General features: G+C 42.7%; 1 protein-coding gene and 1 long non-coding RNA gene across 2 annotated transcripts in view; one reads left to right on the top strand and one right to left on the bottom strand.

The window, feature by feature from the left end:
- Positions 1-20,579, top strand: part of LOC132517156 (protein diaphanous homolog 1-like) — a 52,366-nt gene that overhangs the window by 28,845 nt on the left and 2,942 nt on the right. Inside the window, exons 3-11 of the mRNA XM_060143825.1 lie at positions 5,856-5,954; positions 10,111-10,205; positions 10,531-10,632; positions 10,854-11,093; positions 11,226-11,355; positions 12,094-12,218; positions 12,861-13,025; positions 13,159-13,294; positions 15,228-15,314. Of these exons, the coding sequence (XP_059999808.1) occupies positions 5,856-5,954; positions 10,111-10,205; positions 10,531-10,632; positions 10,854-11,093; positions 11,226-11,355; positions 12,094-12,218; positions 12,861-13,025; positions 13,159-13,294; positions 15,228-15,314 (1,179 nt within the window). The remainder of the gene's footprint in view (positions 1-5,855; positions 5,955-10,110; positions 10,206-10,530; positions 10,633-10,853; positions 11,094-11,225; positions 11,356-12,093; positions 12,219-12,860; positions 13,026-13,158; positions 13,295-15,227; positions 15,315-20,579) is intronic.
- Positions 14,864-19,845, bottom strand: LOC132517157 (uncharacterized). The gene is made up of 3 exons (XR_009539602.1): positions 18,469-19,845; positions 17,065-17,163; positions 14,864-15,338 (listed from the first exon to the last, which is right to left on the bottom strand). It is a non-coding gene; the product is annotated as an uncharacterized LOC132517157 (long non-coding RNA).

Genomic DNA, 20,579 nt, shown 5'->3' with positions numbered 1-20,579 from the left:
TCCAAAGTGGTGAAAATTTTTCTGATGTCTTTTTTTTTCTTTTTGGCTGTGCTGCATAGCTTGTAAGAGCTTAGTTCCCCGACTAGGGATTGAACCTGGGCCATGGCAGTGAAAGCACCAAGTCCTAACCACTGGACCACCAGGGAATTCCATATGATTTCTTTTAGAAGGTTAATAGTTTTAGGGTTTCTATCTAGACCTGTGGTTCATTGTATGCATGTATGTGTTTATTTATGTATTAAGATAAATTCACCCTTAATGTGTACAATTCCATGGTCTTTTGTATATCACAAAGTGGTGCAGCCACTGAATTAATTCTAGAACATTCTCATGACACACAAAAGAAACCCTTAGTTCATTAGCAGTCACTCTCCACTTCTTTTTCCCACAACTTGGCAACCACTGATCTACTTTGTCTTTGAATTTGCCTATCCTAGATGTCTTGTATCAGTGTACTCATACAATATGTACACTTTTGTGTCTGACTTTTTCACTAATCCTGATGTTTGCAAGGTTCACCCATGTTTTAGCATGTATTAGCACTTCATTCCTTTTTATGGCTGAATACTACTCTACTGTATAGATATACCACATTTTGTCTTTCCATTTGTCAGTTGGTGGACATTGGGTTGTTTCTATGTTTTGGCTATTATGAATAATGCTGCTGTGAATATTCTCTCTTTTTCTTTTTTAACTGAACTGTTTGAGATAAAGTACCAACTTCATGGCCCTTTACCCCTAAGTTCTTCTGCATGCCTTTCCCAAGTATGAGGACTTTCTTTTTCGTAACTACAGTGTAATTATCACATTTAGGAAATTTATCATTGATATAATACTGTTATTTAATATACAATCCATATTCAAATTTCACTGATTTAATTAGTGATTTTAAATATCTTAAACAGATGTTTAAAAATTACAGATTTTTTTATTAAGGTGAAATTCACCTATCATAAAATTAACCATTTAAAGTGGATAATTTGGTGGCATTCATAAAATGAAGTAGAAAGTATTTTTTTTCCTTTTTTATTTTTTGGAGGAGATTGGCATTAATTTTTCTTGAAATGTTTGGTAGAATTCTCTAGTGAAACCTTTTGGCCAGGAGATTTTCTGTTCAGGAGACTTTTAGTTATGAATTCAGTTTTTTAAATGATTTCAGTAATACTCAAGTTATCTGTTTCATCTTGGTTGAGTTTCAGTAGTTTGTGGGTTTTGAGGAATTGGTCCATTTTTTGGTAAATTGTTCAGTTTATGAGTACTAAGTTGTTTGTATTATTCCCTTGTTATCCTTTTGATGGCTGCAGGACCTAAAGTGATACTGTTTCATTCCTGATGTTGGAGAGATAGGTCTTCTCTCTTTTTATCTTTGTCAGTATTTCTAGAGGTGTATCTATTTTATTAATTTATTTTTTAAACCAGCTTTTTGCGTCGTTGATTTTTTTTTTTCCTGTTGTTTTCATCGTTACTGATTTCTGTTCTTTTATATTTCCTTCCTTCTGCTTGCTTTGGGTTTCTTTTTTTTCTTCTTTTTCTACTTTGTTGAAGTAGGAAATTAGATTACTGATTTGAGCTCTTTCTTCTTTTCTAATATAAACTTAGCACTGTCAGTTTCCCTCTCAGCATTGCTTCAGCTATGCCCCATATATTTTGATATGTTGTACTTTCATTTTCATTCATTTCTAATGTATTTTTTAAATTTATTGTGAGATTTTCTCTTTGACCCACAAATTATTTAGAAGTGGTTCTTTAGTTTCTAAGTGTTTGGATGTTTTCCTGTTATCTTTCTGTTATTGATTTACAGTTTGATTCCATTATGGTCAGAGAACATGCTCTATGATTTTAATCCTTTAAATTTGTTGAGGTTTATTTTATGGCCCAGGTGGATATTTTTCTTGGTGGATATTCAGTGAGCACTTTAAAAAAATTTATTCTGCTCTTGTTGGATGAAGTGTTCTATATATGTATATATCAATTAGACCCTGTTGATTGATTTTACTGTTCACTTCTATATACTTGTTGATTTTTTGTATAGAGTTCCACCCATTACTGAGATAGGGTATTAATGCCTTGAAGTATTATTGTGGCTTGGCTATGCTGGTTTCCTCATTTCATCTCTATCAGTTTTTGTTTCTTATATTTAAGGCTCTGTTGTTTGGTGCATACACATTTAGAATTGTTATGTCTTCCTGGTGGATTGATCCTTTAATCATCAAGTAATGTCCCGCTTTGTTTCCAGCTATTTTCTTTGCTCTGAAGTCTACTCACTGGATAGAATATAGCCACTCTTAATGTTTGCATGGTATATCTGTTTTCAGCCTTTTACATTCAGCCTTTGTGTTTGAAGAAAGTTTCTTACAGACGGCATATTGTTGGGTCTTTTGTTAATCCATTCTGCCATATTTTGTGTAGGTCTCAGCCTACCAATGCTGTTGCCTGGGAATGCCTGGGGGCACTTACCTGGGCCAGTGTTGTGGCTGGACCAGCCCTTGTGGTTCTTATTAGGATTGCAAGATGCACCTCAGCAACAAGCATCAGAGAACAAGCAAGGTTTTATTGCTCACAGGTCCTGACATGACATGTCTCAGGCCACACATTGAGGTCACAGGAAGAGAGATGGGTAGGGGGCTCTAGGTCATCCCTGGGCTTCTTCCTTTATTGGGGTTGAGGGTGAGGTGCCTAGGGTTTCATGGGTTCTCTCTTTATTGGTGAATTTAAAACATGAGAGTGGGAATTAAAGTGCACAAAAGGAAAAGCAGGGTCACTCTAATGATCAGTTATGTAGGTCACCCACGGCTTTCTAAAAGGGGAAATTCATGGATGGTGGCCTGGTTCTTTATCTAGTTGTGTAGCTGGCAATATGTTTATTCAAGATGGATGTCTTTGGAGTGGATGCCTCAGCAATCAAAAGCTTATTATCAGGTACTTATATTACAATTTAAAAAAAAACAAACTGTCAGGTACTTACACTACAACCAATCTCAGTTAGTTGGTATATTTAGACCGTTTATATTAAAGGTAACTACTGATATTTTAGGGCTTAAGTCTGCCACTGTGTTGTTTTCTGTATGCTTCCTCCTTTTCTCTTTTCTTACTTTTCTGTGTGTTTTTTTGAATATTTTTTATTCCATTTTAATTTATTTATAATGCCTGAGTATATTACTTTATACAGTTTGCTTAGGTGTTGCTCTAGGTATTACATTATACACACATAACTTTTCCCAGTCTAATGATATCAGTGTTTTACCAGTCCACGTGAAGTGTAGAAACTGTATTTCCATTTAGGTCCCTTTACCTTCCCCAATTTTTAAATATAATAGTATTTCCTCCACATGGGGCTACTCCATTTTGGTGAAACTGGAAGCCCATATGCTTATCTTTTATCTGTCACCTTTACTGAATTATTCATTAGTAGTTCTTCATTACTTCTAGTAATTGTCTTGAATTCTACATATAGTTATATCTTCCACAGAAATGACATTTTCATCCCATTCTTTCTTGTATTTATACTTTTCATTTATTTTTATTTTATTGCCAGGCAAAAAGTTGAATCTGTTTTTTCTATTTTTCAACATCAGCAGTGACTCTGTATCTTTTCACTTCTGCTTCTAAGGTTTTGTGATACAGTCTGGATGTTTTAAGTCTAAATTTTTTATCTGACTACCCATGGTTTTTTTTTTTTTTTCGGTACACGGGCCTCTCACTGTTGTGGCCTCTCCCGTTGTGGAGCACAGGCTCCGGACGCGAAGGCTCAGCGGCCATGGGTCACGGGCCCAGCCACTCCGCAGCATGTGGGATCTTCCCGGACCGGGGCACGAACCTGTGTCCCCTGCATCGGCAGGCGGACTCTCAACCACTGCGCCACCAGGGAAGCCCTTCATTTTTTTACGTGATTTGTCTTTAGGGCCTCTCTGACTTCAGCTCCAGCTCACCCCCTCATTCCATCTACTCCACCAATAATGACCTTTTTGCTTTTCCTTTAGCACATCAGGGCCTGCTTCTGTCTCAGGCCTTTGCATTTGTTGTTCTCTCTGCCTGAATTGCTTAGCTTTCTCACCTTCTAAAAGGTCTTTACTGTCATGTCACATTCTCACTAAGACCTTCCCTGGTAATCCCACTAAAGTTATAATCCGTCCCCTCATCAAATCCCCCAGTTCTCTTCCTTACTTGGTTTTCTTTTCATAGCACTTATGACCATCTAATATACTATTTTATCTATTAGCTGGTTTATTGTCTACTTCTCTTCATTAGAATATAAGTTCCATGAAGGCAGGAGTTTTTCTCTATTTTTCTATTTTGTTTTATTCCTGGTACCCAGAACAGAGCCTGGCACACGCAGGTACTCAATAAGTCTTTATTTAAATAACTAATCTTCATCTATTTAGCATTTTCCTTCTTCAAGTTAGAACTCTTAGGCCAAAGGATGTGTTTTTTTATTAATAGTTCTTTGTACCTTTTGCCATATAACTTTCTTTTTTGTTCGCTTTCTTATTTATTTATACCAGGTAATACTTTTCATATGGTTTAAAATTCAACCAGTATAACAGGGTTTGTGTTGAAGAGTATTCCTCCCTCTTCCATAGTCAAGCACCCCATTCCTCTCCTCAAAAGCAACTAGCTTGTTCACTTTCTTGATACTTCTTAAAGAGATAGTCCCATAAGGCTTTCTGAAAAGTTGACAAAATATTTTACAATTGTCTGTCCAGAACAGTTCCTGTTTCTCTTTCTATCTGCTGCTGAATCCTTCTCAATAGGCAGTGTAAATCATTTTTTAGAGGATGTTACTGTCATGCTAGGTGCTGAGGGAGTGATATAGTGAAGAATTATTTTGCCCATGCTCTTGAAGTTCAAAATCCAAATGGGGTGGGAAGGTATCCACACTTACAAAGTAACACAGGATTTAGAAAGATCAAGATGATATATATGAAATGTCATGAACATTGAATTATTAATTGTTGAATGAAATCTAAGTGACAGATACCACGAAAATTAGTTCATCAAAGCAGAGAGTGACTACATTTATCAGAGAAGAATACATTGGTTTTGGATAATCTGAGAAGAGTGTAGAAGGAAAGGAGTATATTATACCTTCTGTGTGTGTACCAACATGATATTTATATACTAGGAATATATTTTTATGCCATGAGATTTTTCGAAGAGGAATAACAAAGTCCTCATCTTGTAAGGGAGAGATTATATGTGATTGTGACAAAGTCAGTGAGAGGACTTGCTGTAAAAAAGTATCACATTCAGTGGGGATTCAGAGAGAGATCATAACCATTTGGGAATCAAGAGAATGTTTATAGGGAGTTCATAATCAAGACAGAGCTTGAAAGATAAGTAATAGTAAGCACAAAAGGATAACACAGTGGAAGACTCTAGTACAGGGGTTGGCAAACTATAGCCCTTAGGCTGACCACCTGTTTTTGTAAGTAAAGTTTTATTGGAACATAGTCATGCTCATTGGTTTATGTATTGTCTGTGACAGCTTTCACTCTGTAGTGGCAGAGTTGAGCAGTTGAGACAGACCACATAGTCTGCAAAGCCTAAAATATTTACTATTTGGTCCTTTACAGAAAGAAAATTTGCTGTTCCCTACAAGTAGATAGGCTATGGGTGGGAAAGTATTATTGCTAACTATTAAAGAAATGAAAATGATATATTTATTATAGCTGGAGGGGGAAGTCACTAATAGAAGGGTGGGTGGCTAAAGAGGAGGTTATCCTTGAAGGAATTTAATAGGAAGACCATTACTAATAGAGAGGAAGTGAAGAGTATCTCTAGGCTGGAACAGTAGTTCGTTTAGACATAGATGTGGTTTGTCCTTAATCATACTTCTCTAATCTTTCCCTCGCTAGCCAAGAAGGATCAGGAAGGTGGAGAAGAAAAGAAATCTGTGCAAAAGAAAAAAGTGAAAGAGTTAAAGGTGTTGGATTCAAAGACAGCCCAGAATCTCTGTGAGTAACTCTGTGATCTCAGCAATTTGAAATATGAAGGAGTTTTTCTAAGAGCTTAATTCTCGTGGATCCAGGGTGCCTTGATATGAAACTTCCATTTGTTAGTTCCTGGCATTGCATAGTAAATACCTGATAGCTAATCCCTTCAATAGCACTGCAAGATTGTTAGCATCTAGTTTTACAGCAAGAAAATAAAGGCTAATAGGACTTTTAGGAATTTGCCTAGTCACATAGCAGGTAAGAGGCAGGTCTGGGAGTTGAACCTCATATTTTCTTATTTCAAAGCCATTACTATTTCCATTGCATCCACAGAAAATCTAACACAAATGTTCTAGGCACTGCACATTTCCTTCTTTCTCATTTTCTTTTAAGTATTTCCTTTAAAGGTGGGCACTGGCTTGACTTCCATTAAATCTAAAGTAACTTTGTGGTTTAGAATAAATAATGTAAATCCTGTACTTCTCAGAGTAGGATCAGTAACTTCAAAGAGTTCTGTTCTGAACTTGCTACCTATACTCATAACTTTGATTGGTGGCAAATTTCAGATCAGAAACTCCTCTGCAGAGTTGATATAGGTAGTATTTAATGATCAGAATGAATGTTCATTTTTTTGTTCATTTCAACTGTTGGTATCCCTACTTTATGTTGCATAATGAAGATTTAAATATTTGTTCAACAAATATTTGACGGTCTGCCAGGTTTCAGGCTCTATTAGGCACATACTAGGTGTGTGTTTCAGAGATGAAAGGGTATGTATTCCATAAAGCCCATTCATGATCCAGTGACATGGCTGTTGTCCCCATTTTACCAAGTGAGAAAACTAAAGTTCAGATGTTACGACTTGGCCAAGATCACACAGGTAATGAGGACACATACCCACAAGTATAGTCAGTGATATAATGAGAACAGTAAGCCTTTACAATTCTTGACTATATAGTCTTAGATCATTGGCAACAGATATTACTAAATAGTGTCTGTCGGTAAGTCCTTTTATGGAAATTAAAGTGATGTGAGATAGTTCCTCTTCTCAAGATTATCTCTAGCAACATTAAAATGAGCAATTGTTATTTTAGAAAATGATAAAAGACTGTGGGGTAGTACATTGTTATTTCCAGTTGAATGATATCAATATGGGAAACAGAATTTAGGAAGAGAATTGAGATTAGGAGGGTCTAGGTGTTATTTAGTGATTCAGTGATTATTAAGTGCCTCTTATATGGTGAGGATGCAAAACTAAGTAAGGTAGTCCCTGTCCTCATGAGCCATATGTCTGGTAGAGACAGAAAAGTAAATAATGGTTATAGCACAAGTTGGTAAGTGTTATGATGGAGGTGTGCTAGGAAGCTTATGAGAGCACTGGGCAAGGGGGCATCTAAATCAAGTGGGAGGAGTATTGGAGAGAGCTCAGTCATTCTAAATGAAGTACTGCTTAAAACTATTTACAACAAACTAAATGAAGGGTGAGGGCTGGCTTGTTTCAGGCAGAGGGATCAGCATGTATGAAGGCACAGAGGCATGTGTGCAGTTCAAGAACTGCAAGTAGTTGAGTACAGCTGAGTAAAGGCCATATGTGGGGGAGTGGTGGTTGAAGAAGCTTTCAAGAAATAGACATAGAGGCTAGATCATAAAGAAGTCTGATAGGCTTAGGCTAAGAAGTATGTATTTTATCCTAAAAACTGTGAAAGTTATTGGAGGGATTTTAATCAGGAAAGTGAGTGATACAACCCTATGTAATTTGGGGGAGGGCTACGTCAGCAGTGATTATGAGGCCGGATTGCTAGGGTAGGGGAAGACTCTAGGCAGAGAGATGTGTTATGTTATGGCTTTAAACTAGGCGAGAGGTGATCAAGGCCTGAAACTAAGTTGTAAGAATGAATAGGAAGGCAGAAGATATTAAGAAGATAGAATTAATGGAACTTAGTGATGGATAGAGGGGATAAAGGAGATGTTTTCTTGGGTTAAGATCACTCTATAGAGAGTGGTACCACTTATTGAAATAGGAAAATCCAGCAGGAGCAGATTCTGTCTTTTGTGGGAGAAATGGTGGACATGAGTGAGAGATGGCAGAGTGGTAGGTAGGAATGATTGATTTAATTTTAGGATAGAATTTAAGGTTCCTGTGGGAATCCTCCAACAGGATGGGTGTATTAGGCATTTGGGTATAGAAATCAGGAGGAATGTCTGGCTGGAGATAAGAATTTAAGAGATAGTATATGAGTCATAGTTGAAGCCAGTAATTTGCTTTGAAGGTCATTAATATTTGGGGGGGCAAGTAACAAAAAGGGGAGACCTCAAAGGAGGCTGGAAAGGAACAGCAAGAAAAATAGTCTGACATAGTCTAAGAAGTGGGAGTCGTAGTCAAGTAAAATCAGGATAGGACAAGTGTCTTTTGGATCTGGCATTAGGAAAGCCAGTGACCTAGGCAGGAATAATTTTAGTATAGCCTAAGTGTTAAGAACAGAAGCTCTGGAATCCGTTTGTATTTAAATCCTGGCTCCAACCCTTACTAGCAGTGTGACCTTGGACGGGTAGCTTAACTTCTTTAAGTATGTTTCCTTTTCTGTCAAATGTGGTTAATAATACAAACTTATACATTATTATAGATAGGGTTAAATGAGATATATATGTAGATTGTGTTTAAGATACTAGGTCTTACATGGAGTATACACTCAACAAATGATTGTCATCTTTTCACTGACTTTGTGGGGACAGAAGAATTAAGGAGAATGTGGAAGCAAGAATAGACTGTTATATTTTTAGAATGTTATAAAGTGAAGGAAAGAAGGAAGTTGGTAATTAAGAATGTTGCATCAGGGAGGATTTTTTTTTTTAAGATAGGAAAAACTTGAACGTGTATATCGTTGTCCCTCGGTATCTGTGGGGGATAGGTTCCAGAACCCCCCTCATATACCGAAATCCATGGGTGCTCAAGTCCTTTATATAAAATGGTGTAGTATAGTTGGCCCTCTGTATCCACAGATGCGGAAGGCCCACTGTATATGCTGAAGGAAAAGGTCCTTAGGGCTACCTGTTCTATTGAAACACGAGAAAAGGATGAGTATATGGATATAGTTCTGCTAAGCTTACGTAAAGAAGTGTCGGCACAAGTTTTCTTCTAGATGATTCCAAAATAGCCCTTACTCGAGCCTTTTCTAGTCTGGTTCCAACTGAGGGCCCCCAGTGCTCAGTTTATAAGTGGCATGAGAGAAAGCTTAGCAAGTAATTTGACCGATGGCTTCAATTTTTCTCAGTAAAAAGCAGCAAGGCCTTTTTAGAACAAATGGGGAAGTGGCAGGACATTTGGGAGAATGGGGATATTTTATGTGGAGGAGCTGCCAAGAGAGCCAGGGGAGCGTGGAGTAGGGACACACAGAAGGATTCCCCACCATCACCGGTGCCACTTCAGATTCGTAGAATCTGATCTGCAGTGTTCATCAGCCCAGGTGTAAGAGGAGAGATATGAGATGGCTGGGTTAACTAAGGACTGGAAGGAGAAGGAAACAAGAGAATAAGAATAGTAGTAATAATAGAATGGGAGTGAAAGGGTAGACTACAGGGTCTAGGTTAAACAGAGAAAGCAAAGTAGAACTGAGACATTCAGAGAAAATGGAACGGTCATCTCTCTCGTGGGAGAGAGAGAGCGCGCAGCAAGAGAGCACTCTGATGAGACTGAAGAGTCAATTTAGGGATAAGTGAGAGAGCTGAAAGGACGGGAAGTGTTTGTTGGGGAATGGGATGTGGCAATTTAAGAATCAGAGCATTTCAAGGCAGTGGCAGCTTTGAGGATGGAGTCAAGGGAGTAAGGAACTAAAATAGAACAGGGTGAACATTTTTGATGTATATATAGAGAGAGATCAAAGACTTCCTGTGTGAGCAAAGACAAGGTGTTTGTAGAATGTCGTGCTTGGAACAGTGTGGCTGGCGTGTGACATAAATGTGGGGATTCGTGGGAGGGAAAGCGGGGAGGTGGGAACCTTAAACACTGAGCTCAGGAACTTGGAGCTTAACTATACGGGCAGTGGGGAGCTGGTGGAGGTTTCAGATCATGACTTTAAGAGAGCACTCCCAGGAAGGTTGTCCAGCATAGGTTTGTAGGGTGGGCTGGAAGCGGGAAGAGACTGAGAAGAACATGTCTTTATATCTCATTTCCTGGCAGCAATCTTTTTGGGTTCCTTCCGCATGCCCTATCAAGAGATTAAGAATGTCATCCTGGAGGTGAATGAGGCTGTTCTGACTGAGTCTATGATCCAGGTAAGGAGCAAGGTCATTCTGGAGCTGGCTCTTTGCATTGCTATACACTAGCTCTGTCTCCTCTCTGCCTAGACGACGAGGACTCTGTAAGCATCGTTGACTTAAAGAATGCTGGCTTTATATAAGCTTCCATCTCTCTGGTGATCAGGTTATTTCTGGTATATTTTTCAAAAGTCCTGCCATCTCACTAGCTGCCTCCCCCACCACCCCCTGCCCCAGCCCGTGTCTCCTTCTTAGTGGTCCTTGGGCAGAGCGAGGGACTGACAGGAGGCTCAAGTTGTCAGCTCATCCCCCTCAAACTTAGACAGTCCCTTCTATCTTGCAGAATCTCATTAAGCAGATGCCAGAGCCAGAGCAGTTAAAAATGCTTTCTGAACTGAAGGACGAATATGATGATCTGGCTGAGTCAGAGCAGTTCGGCGTGGTGGTGAGTGAGGCCTGTGGCACAGACTCTTCTCTGACCCCCGCTTCCCCGAGAGCATCCGGGGCACTTGCTCCTGGCCTCTTGTCTATTCTGAACCCATCTTTCTCTCTTTCTCCTCCCTACCCTGGAACTCAGATTCTGCCATAGGAGGCTTAAGCCTGTATCATCTTCTTCCTTTCCTCTCTTCTCTGTTGGCTATAACGGAACTGCTTGTCTCTCCCCAGATGGGCGCTGTGCCCCGCCTGCGGCCTCGCCTCAATGCCATCCTCTTCAAGCTGCAGTTCAGTGAGCAAGTGGAGAATATCAAGCCAGAGATTGTTTCTGTCACTGCCGCATGTGAGGAGTTGCGAAAGAGCGAGAACTTCTCTAGCCTCCTGGAGATTACCTTGCTTGTTGGAAACTATATGAATGCTGGTTCCAGGAATGCTGGTGCTTTCGGCTTCAATATCAGCTTCCTCTGTAAGGTGAGCCAGGGGGTTAGAGCAGGACGATGGAAGGGAGGGCTGTGGCCTCTAGGAGCCCAGTGTGGCAGACTGCTGTCGGCCTGAGGTGATCGTGGGCGTGTCAGGACTCACCATTTCTCCTCTTTCCCCAAGCTTCGAGACACCAAGTCCACAGATCAGAAGATGACGTTGTTGCACTTCTTGGCTGAGTTGTGTGAGAATAACCATCCCGAGGTCCTCAAGTTTCCAGATGAGCTTGCCCACGTGGAGAAAGCCAGCCGAGGTGAGGCAGATTGGGGTGAAGCTAGAAGGCAGTTCCAAGCCCCAGAAATCTCTGCACGGGGTAGGGAAAGAAGACTCAGTCTAGATTTTAGATCCTTTTCAGTTCAGACAATTTTAAGGAACGGGAGAGAGCACAGGCATGATGTCTAAGCCACAGGGAGGAGTATCGGGCAGAAGAGAGGTCTCCATGTACAGAAGTGGGAAGCACTCTTTCCCTTCTTAGGGAAACACCAGACACCAAAAAACAACTAGAAGAAAGGCAGGTATTTTTAGTTTAAGTCAACAGTTTTTCTCGTTCAGAAAGCGTAGACTGGATTAGCAAAAACCAGGCCTCACCGTCCTGGGACTAGGCAAAGAAAAAGCAGCATTCAGTAGAAATGGGAACAGATTTCTGCCCACCCTCTATATTTCTGTGTAAGGTCTCCTTCCTCCCAAACCCTGTTCTCTAAAATAAATGAGACCAAGATCCCGGGGGATTTCACAGATTCTTGTTAAATTAAATGAAGCCTCTCTTCTCTTCTTAGTATTGTACAGCTTATAGAGGCTGGAGGTTTAATCATCAAGTAATTTATAGTTTCACTGAAAAGCTGTGTGAAACAATTAGAGAGCACGTGAGAGGACTAAAATAATTAAGTACCAGCTGGATGTACAGACTGGAGCAGTGCCCTGAAGAACAGAACAGGGTTTTGAGACCGGAGGTAGTAAAAGCTCTTGCTGTCTGTTTCCGTGTCTACTTTAGTTTCTGCTGAAAACTTGCAAAAGAACCTAGATCAGATGAAGAAACAGATTTCTGATGTGGAACGTGATATTCAGAATTTTCCCGCTGCCACAGATGAGAAAGACAAGTTCGTTGAAAAAATGACCATATCCTTTCTTGAAAGGAGGGAGTTGCCCCCAGGAAAAAAAAGAACTTCCCGTGGGGGGACAACAGGATAGATACGATGATACACAATTTTTCCTTAAAAAATGGTTTTTCATTAAAAAAATGTTTTTTCATTAAATGCATAGTTCTTGAAAAGCATTCTCATTGTTGTGGTTTGCATCAAACCATGCAGATAAAGTAAAAGTCTCCCTTGAGACCTTGCCCTCTGCCCCATCTCCCCACCTGCCAGACACACACATCCCATACTACACACACATACATATTCCCTTCTCCCTCCCCTTCCCAAAGATAACCACTGCCACTGGGCTTCTTTCTGATTTGCACCCTAATGAATGTATTTTAGTAAAAATTGCGCTGTACTGCTTTAGCATTTAATATGTTTGGCCCTGTTTCCATAGCAGTATATGCAGAACAGTCTCTTTTTAAACTGCCACTTCCTATTCTTTAGGAATACCATAGTTTATGGTTTACCATTCCCGTTTGGATGTTTAGATTGCTTCTGGGTTTTGCTAATGCGCCGTGTTGCGCATCCTTGTGCCTGCCGGTACACATCTGTGAGTCGTCCTCAGGGCCAGAGAAGTGGGTCTGCGTCCTGGTGTTGGTTCTTTACTCTTTGGCTGCACAGCTTTGTGAAGGATGCACAGGAACAGTATAACAAACTGCGGATGATGCACTCTAACATGGAGACGCTCTATAAGGAGCTGGGCGAGTACTTCCTCTTTGACCCCAAGAAGGTGTCTGTGGAAGAATTCTTCATGGATCTGCACAACTTTAAGAATATGTTTGTGGTAAGCAGGGTATACCTGCCAACTGAAGCTTTCGTGGACCTTTCTCACTTTCCACTGGGTTCACGTTGGTTGGTGGTGGGTGTGTACATGTGTGAGTGCATACGTGCCCACGTGTTCATTTTCTCCCCCACAGCAAGCAGTCAAGGAGAACCAGAAGCGGCGGGAGACAGAGGAGAAGATGCGGCGAGCAAAACTGGCCAAGGAGAAGGCAGAGAAGGAGCGGCTGGAGAAGCAGCAGAAGAGAGAGCAGCTCATAGACATGAATGCTGGTAAGAAGCGAAGGCGAAGGGCCGATGGGTTGAGACAGGAACATTTGGAAGGCTTCTCTGTCTAGAGTCTAGAGGCCAGAGAACAGCTCATGTCTGAGCTCAACTGCTGGCAAACGATTTTTGGCAGCCTTCTTCCTCCACGATCCTGATGCTGGACTTTAACCCCGACTCCGTTACATGCACGTTCCAGTGCTCAACTCTCAGTTTTTTCCCTCCTTTGCTGGTTCTGCATTATGTCTCATCTCCCCAGTGATTTAGTATTGTTGTAACATGTACTCTTGCCTTCTGCCTGTCCAAAAATTCCCCCGTCCGGTTTTCATACCCTCTAGTACATCTTTTGTTCTTTTTCCCAAACTGTTTTCCTGGCCCTGCTCCTGTCTTTTAATGGCTTGCCTTCGCTTTCTGCTTATTTCACTAAGTATTGTGTCCCCAGTACCTCAGCACAGTTGTACACACCTATCAGATTGTAAATGGATTGAACTTCTGGAAAGGGGGCAGGGGAGCTGGCCACCCTCTTCTTTCTTCAGCAGAATCTCTATTTCACTCTCAGAAGCATGTCTTTGTTGAAACATATGGCCTCAATTACTGGCCCTCTGTTTCCTGTTTCTGCTTCTTTCCTGCTGCCGACTCCCTGCCCCTCTCTGGCTGCTCTCTCTGCGGGCAGCGGAAATCCAGCATCCATTGCACACAGCCCTGAGCTGGTGCCACCCTTCTTGAACCTGAGGGGCTACGAGCCATCTAAGTAAAGAGGTTCTCTGGGCTGCTGGGTCTGGCAAGAATCCATGCTTTGCTGAGCACGAGTGGTGAGGGCTGCTCTGACACTCCAGCTCCCGGGGACTTCTCTTTGTGGCACGATCAGGGACCTGAAGCAGCAGAACTGCCTGCATTTCTGTCTTTTCTTTATACTTTTGGGGGAAGCAGTTCCCCTGCCCTTACTCCAGTTGTATATAAGCCACAAACTTTGCTCTAGTAATGCCATTAAAAAAGCCCACACCAAGTATCCTTCACCTTCCCCCATTCTCCCCAGGCCTCTAGGCTTTGTCCCCAGTTATTGTGTAGGACGTAATAGGGAAAGGTGGAGTCCAGCTGATTTGTGGGAGTCCCGCTGATTCGAAGGCTGCACACAGTCGTCAGGCAGCGCAGGGGACCCTGCCCTGGTCCATGTCCCCAAGGGCAAGCAGATGAGGTTGGAATGTAGGGCAGCTGCACTGGTGGTGTTTGGCCAGCAGGCGGCACTGGGAGCAGTGAGCCCAGCCTTGTGGCTGGCAGCCTACGGGCTCCTAGGGATTTCACAGTTTCAGATTTCACCACCCTTAGCTGTTGCCATGGAAACGGAGTGGGCTGGAATAAGGATCCTACATTAACTCTTTGTATTCCAACCAGAAGCTCCTCTTAGATGCAGAGCTGACTTCCGGAAGATGCAGCCACTGGGGGCAGTACTTAAGTGAAATACACTCTTGATCAGTGGTCTCTCATCTTTCCTCAGCCCTGCTCTGAAACTGAAACCAGGCTTTCCGTGAGAGGTTTATGTAAATTGGAGTGAAACACTTCAGGATAAAGAGAGAGTGATATAATTCTTTATTAATGTCATAATCCCGGTCTCTGTACGTATCCCAGTCTTGCAGTCAAGCAGGTCTACTACACTTTTCTGTGCTAGTTCTGATGGGGGTGGGAAGGGAGGAGGGCACTGCAGGAAAATTATGCAAGGTTTGCAGTGGTTGGTAACCAGTGAAACCTTTTGTTTTAACCATTTTCAAACAGACACGAGTAAACATGGGCTGTGAGACTTGAGGTTGAGCCCTCCGTGTGCTCCAAGCCCCGAGAAACTGTGGGCGCGGGCAAGCAGTTCAGTAGCAGTGCATTTTTTGTGGGGCTCAACACATGAGTGCTACTCGGGCTGAAGAGCTTACATCTCTGTTTTTGTTCATGACAGAGGGCGATGAGACAGGTGTGATGGACAGTCTTCTGGAAGCCCTGCAGTCAGGCGCAGCATTCCGGCGGAAGAGAGGACCCCGTCAGGGTAAGTCAGCAAGTGGAGCCCAGCCTGTGTGTTGAAGGAAGGCAGTGAGGCCTCTCTGCTCCTGGTCCTGCTTGTCTTGGGCTAATGAGCAGGTAATGATGTTCTGAGGGTTTAGAAACTTCCCCACAATAGTCCCTGCATCTAGAGTGGATTACCTGGTCCTCTTCCAACCATGTTAGAAAGTGCTGACTTGGAGAACTAGGACTTGAGGGACTGACAACAGATATTACATTTGATTATTCTTGTATCTCTCCTCATTCTTGAAGCAGAAACGTAGAATAAGCAAACCACTGTGCAGGACACAGAGATTTGAGTAGGCGTTTGTGTATATGAACAAAAAATTTGATGTAAATTCAAAACTGTACATTAGATGTAGGAATACAAAGAAAATAAGTCAAGAGTCCTTACTCTCAGCTTCACAAGCAGAAGAGAGAGAGAGAATAGAAAGTATAGAATCCTATAGAGAGAAGGCGAGGCATCATTCTCCCCAGATGTAAGAATGTAGAGGAGCATCTCAACCGAAGGATTGTGCTGTGTCTGAAACCTGCCTTTTTCTTGGGTGTAATTGGCCTCCACTGCACTTGCCTTCCCCGTTTACTCCCCCGCAGCCTCCTCTCCCGACCTTCAGAAGATTTAAGTGGATTTTGTTGAGCCAGAGCCTCTAAGAAGAATTATGGGGATAGGAGGACAAATGATCCAGGCGTTAGTATGGGGAAGGATCAACGGTTAAACTGCCTTTGAGGGAAGTATATAGTGGCCAAGAGACTGGTCCAGAAGAAGGTATGGCCAAAGCTACTCCTCATGACCTGCGCCACCGAGTCTGGTGAAGGCCCTTTGGGGCTAGGCATGATGGCTTCTTTCCTAGGTTGAAGGGTGGGCATTATAGAAAAGGCAGCATTAAGAGTTTGTACTTCTGAGGTGGTTTAAGCTATGTTCCCTATTCCCTGGCTGGTGCGTTCTGTAGGCCTGTGTGATAGGAGCTTCACTTCAACGTTATTGTACAGATGAGTTGTGTGGTTTGCTTTGGACACTGCTTAGCTATTAACAGTCGTATCTGTAGGACGTGTAGTACCCGTCACAGCCTGTAAAGGTGACCTTATGATCAAGGGTATGGAGCATGTTAGCCCACACAGAGTCAGTGTCCTGGCCCAGACGTTGTAGATCACTATGAGTTTCTTCGTGAATGGCTGACTGCCTGCTTCTGCCAATACTCTGAATACCCAGAGGGAAGTTCCCTCTGAGGGCTCTTCTGTAGGACTTCAGAACCTGCCCCAAACAGAAGAATCCCTCATTACAACTCTGACCTATTTCCTGGCATCCTCTGAGTACAGGCTTTCTGGAGGGGAGGAGAGGTGAGTGTGCTCGACTTAGGTCTTTCTGGGATAGCGTGTTTAGTCGTGTAGATCTAGGTTTGGGCAGAGTATGAAGCTAGTGGTATTTCTGGTGTGTTTAGTCTTTAGAGATTGTTGCGACATTGTTTCCTCCCCACCATATAAGGTGACGTGGCTTGACATTAATTGTTTCTAGATAAACAAAAATACATTGCCTCTCCCTATTTTCCTCTATCCTCTCAGCTAAGTGCCAACCTTCACTGGACTTTTGGTGGGGAATTCCCTTTTAAGCTTCTTCCTGTAGAACTGAACCAGAATCCCAGATGCTTCCTGGACACAGGCAGCCAGACATCAGTGGCTTCCCTCTACTGGAGAGGCCCCATTCTCCACTTCTTCCCAAGTGAGAAACCAGGACTTACAGGCCGAGGAAGCAGGGATTTTGTTAGAACCTAACCTTTCAGCAGAGGACCTGGGTCAGTCAAAGTGCTGTTTCCCAGTGCAAGAAGGACTAGGAGATTCTGAAGCAAAAAGAAGGTGAAAATGAGAACTATGTACTTTTAAAATTGGCTCCATCTTGTATCCTTATCTTTCTGGGGTCACTAAACACACCGAACATATCTGGGAGAATCAGGGGAGACATTTCTAGTTACCCTGGTAACCCCTGTAGACATTGGTACATTCATTTCCGAGAAAGTGACAATGGCCTTCCATTAAACATAAACAGAAGGCCAGGCATCACAGTAGAGTGCAAAGAGCATAGGACTAGGTAGGCATCAGAAGACCCAATGTCACATCCAACTGATGCTGCCTAGATTACCTGAGACAAGTTTCTGGGACTCAATTTCTTCACGTCTAAAATGAGAGTTGGGCTAGAGTGGTCTCCAGGGCCCTTTACAGCTTTAGTATTTTTTTTTTTCTACCGTGACAGTAGGATTAAGAAGAGAAGAAAAGAAGGAGGCTGGACCCAGAAGGCCACATTGTAAAACTATGAAGGTTTCCCTCACTGGCTGCCGGACTTAGCTGGTCCACCCAGTGCCTGGCCGTCTCTGACTGTTCCTGCTGACTGTTTTTGAGCTAAAAAACCGAAGCACTATCATGCAGGTCTGCCTCACAGCCCTCCTCCGTCCCAGAAAGGCAGTTGTCCATATTGAAAGACACAGCCTTTGCCCTGGGATTTAAAGGAATGTCTAAAAAACATCTTCTGGTCTCTGGAGACCTGAGGGAGTGACCAGTATACAAAGACCCATTGAGGGGTTGGAAGAGGAGCGTTACTATCAGGGCTGGTTCATTAAAAGTGACATGTAAACTGCTGTGATCTGCAGGGTGTGGGAGAACAATGCTTGGAGTGTCAAGGGGAAGAATCCATGTGATTGTATTAGAGCTGCTATTTCAGGCTGACGATTGAGTCAGCTTGTGGTTTTAATGACTCAGCTTTATCTCCATGTCTGAATTGTGGCTCCTTATATACAGGCCATCTGCTCACTGGGATAAAAGTCAAGGAAAGAAAGAAATTCATCTCCCTCTCCCTTTCCTTCCCTCTGCCACTTCCCAGCTTCCAGCTAAGCTCTCCCTACACTGATTGATAGAACCTTAGAGTTGGGACCAGCGCTGAAGCCCTCCAGTGATTAGCATCTCACCTTCTCGTAGGTAACAGGACTTGAGACCCAGATAAGGTCTTGCCAAGATCTACAGAACTGGCTAATGATAGAGCCAGAACTGTAACCCACTGTTGTGACTCCAAGTCCAGGAATATTTCCACTAAGCCTATGTGAGGAGGAGATGACAGCGAGCCCTCTGTGTAGGCCAGAAATGCTCTTTCATACCTTCCAGCAAGGAGAGCCCTGGACATGGTGAAATTGCTTCAGGGAGTTTTCCAGCGACCACCTGTCTAGAGAGGTTAAGAGTATATCCTCTACCACCACTATTTCTCCCTCCACTTTTGTAAAAATAGGACAGGAATTATAATTAGAAGTGTTGTAGACAATAATGAGTTCTTTAGGATGGTAATGATTGCCCCATCTGTCCTAGTTTCCTCTTCCCTAAGGAAGCTTATTAACAAGAGTACTTCCTCCTTAGTAGTAGTTCCTAGCCTGTGTGTTATAAATATCTTTTTTCCAAATCATTAACCTTTTTCTAATTCATCCATACTAGCGTTATATGTCTGATTTCGCTGGTGTTTTTATCTAGCTCACCCCTAACTTCTAGAAATCTTGCCTCAGAGAGCTTTGGCCAATGTCTCAAGATTGTTCCCTTTTCCCCACAGTCTGTGGGACTACTAGGAGCTAATAATCCTCCCTGGTCCCGTAGAATCAAAATATGTATCTGCTTCTGTGGCTACTTTTCATCGTCTTAACAAGTACCCAAGTTAGGGAAAGGCTGGGAGAGGTTGTCTTCTGGATAGTCAAGCTGTTCAGCATAACTGTGGCCCTGAAGCCAGAGTGGCAGCCAGGATCCCTCGATTCTGTTCCCAGTTCCAACAAGAGTTTTTCTCTTTTCTGATTCTGACCTTAGGCCACATCAGGTCCATGCCTAGTATCCCTACCTTCTAGGCTTCTTGGTCTTTCCTGACTTACCATCCACTCAGGTTTTATGCAATCTGCAATGCGTCAGAAGCTTTTTGAATCTAGGAAAATACAGAGACGTGCTTGATTAGGTACAACTGGTATCTTCTTAGTTTTAGAGGAAGAAACCAAAGAGAGAAACAGCTGAAGATACTTCACACTTGTACTTTGACTTTTCCCATGTTGTCCAAGACAGGTGTTCCTGAAGACCCAGTGTTCCTTTTCCCTGGGTCCAGAGTCAAATTATTTTAACATATACTTACCCCTTGAGTCACACACACACAAATATAGTTGGAATATTTTCTCACCTGCTCCTGACTGAATTCAAAGGAGCAGCAAAGTGATAATCAAGCCACTGCCTCTTCTGGACATGACAAGTAGGATCCTAGAGAAGGGAGTATTCCAGAAAAAGAGCAGAAACTCAGCAGGTCTGAGGAAGATTTTGCTGGAGATAGGAGACCATCTTAGTCGCACTCCTACGCACCCTTTCCTCCCCCGTCCGTCGCTGAGGCATCATTACACGTTCATAATCCGAGGAGTAGTTTGTGTGAAACCCTATAGTCTTGGTCACACACCTTCCCCCGTAACCAGATGAGCCCTGTGCCTGCCAGCCAGGGTCTTCACTATTCTTTCTCCTCTTGGTAGACAATCCTGCGTGTCCCTGGGAGGAGGAGGAGGAGACCTGTAAATTGGTAACCTGTGGACGTGCTGTGTGCTTCCAGCTGACCCGCGGGTAGCCTCTGCCGTGTGAACACAGTGGCTCTGGGTCATGTTTCTGCAGAGGCTGACAGCCCTGGTGAAGACCTGGGCCCTCTGACCCTGTCTGGCTTCCGTCCCAGCCAAAGCTTTTTGCTGGTCTCGAGAAGGCAAAGTGGACACTTTGTTCACTGACCCTTCTGGACCTCTTCCTTCCTGCTCGTGCCCTGCCGCTGCCCTGGCCTGCATTTAGGGGTGCTGGCCTTCTCTCCTCTGTCTCTGCTTCTTTAAGGTTTAGGCACTGCTTTCTCCACCCAGCTTTCCCATGACCCAGCAAGCTGTTTTGTTTTTTGTTTTTTAATTGGATATAAATCACATACCTAAAATTCACCCTTCTAAAGTATACAATTTACTGGGTTTTTTAGCATATTCACAAGGTTGTACAACCAGCACCACTAATTCCAGAACATTTCATGACCCTAAAAAGAAACCCCATATCCATTCTCCCCACGCCTAGGCCGGGCAACCACAAACCTACTTTCTGTCTCTGGATTTGTCCATCCTAGAGATTTTACAGAAATGGAATTATAGCATCGGTGGCCTTTGTGTCCGGCTTCTTTCACCCCTGGCAGGCAGCTCTTTGGGACCTGCAGTCTCTCTGCACTGCTTGTAGGGCA

Source organism: Lagenorhynchus albirostris, chromosome 3 (assembly GCF_949774975.1).
Source record: "Lagenorhynchus albirostris chromosome 3, mLagAlb1.1, whole genome shotgun sequence".
Taxonomy (NCBI): domain Eukaryota; kingdom Metazoa; phylum Chordata; class Mammalia; order Artiodactyla; family Delphinidae; genus Lagenorhynchus; species Lagenorhynchus albirostris.
Note: the sequence above shows the minus strand (reverse complement) of the source record. Positions and strands in the feature narration are given on the sequence as shown.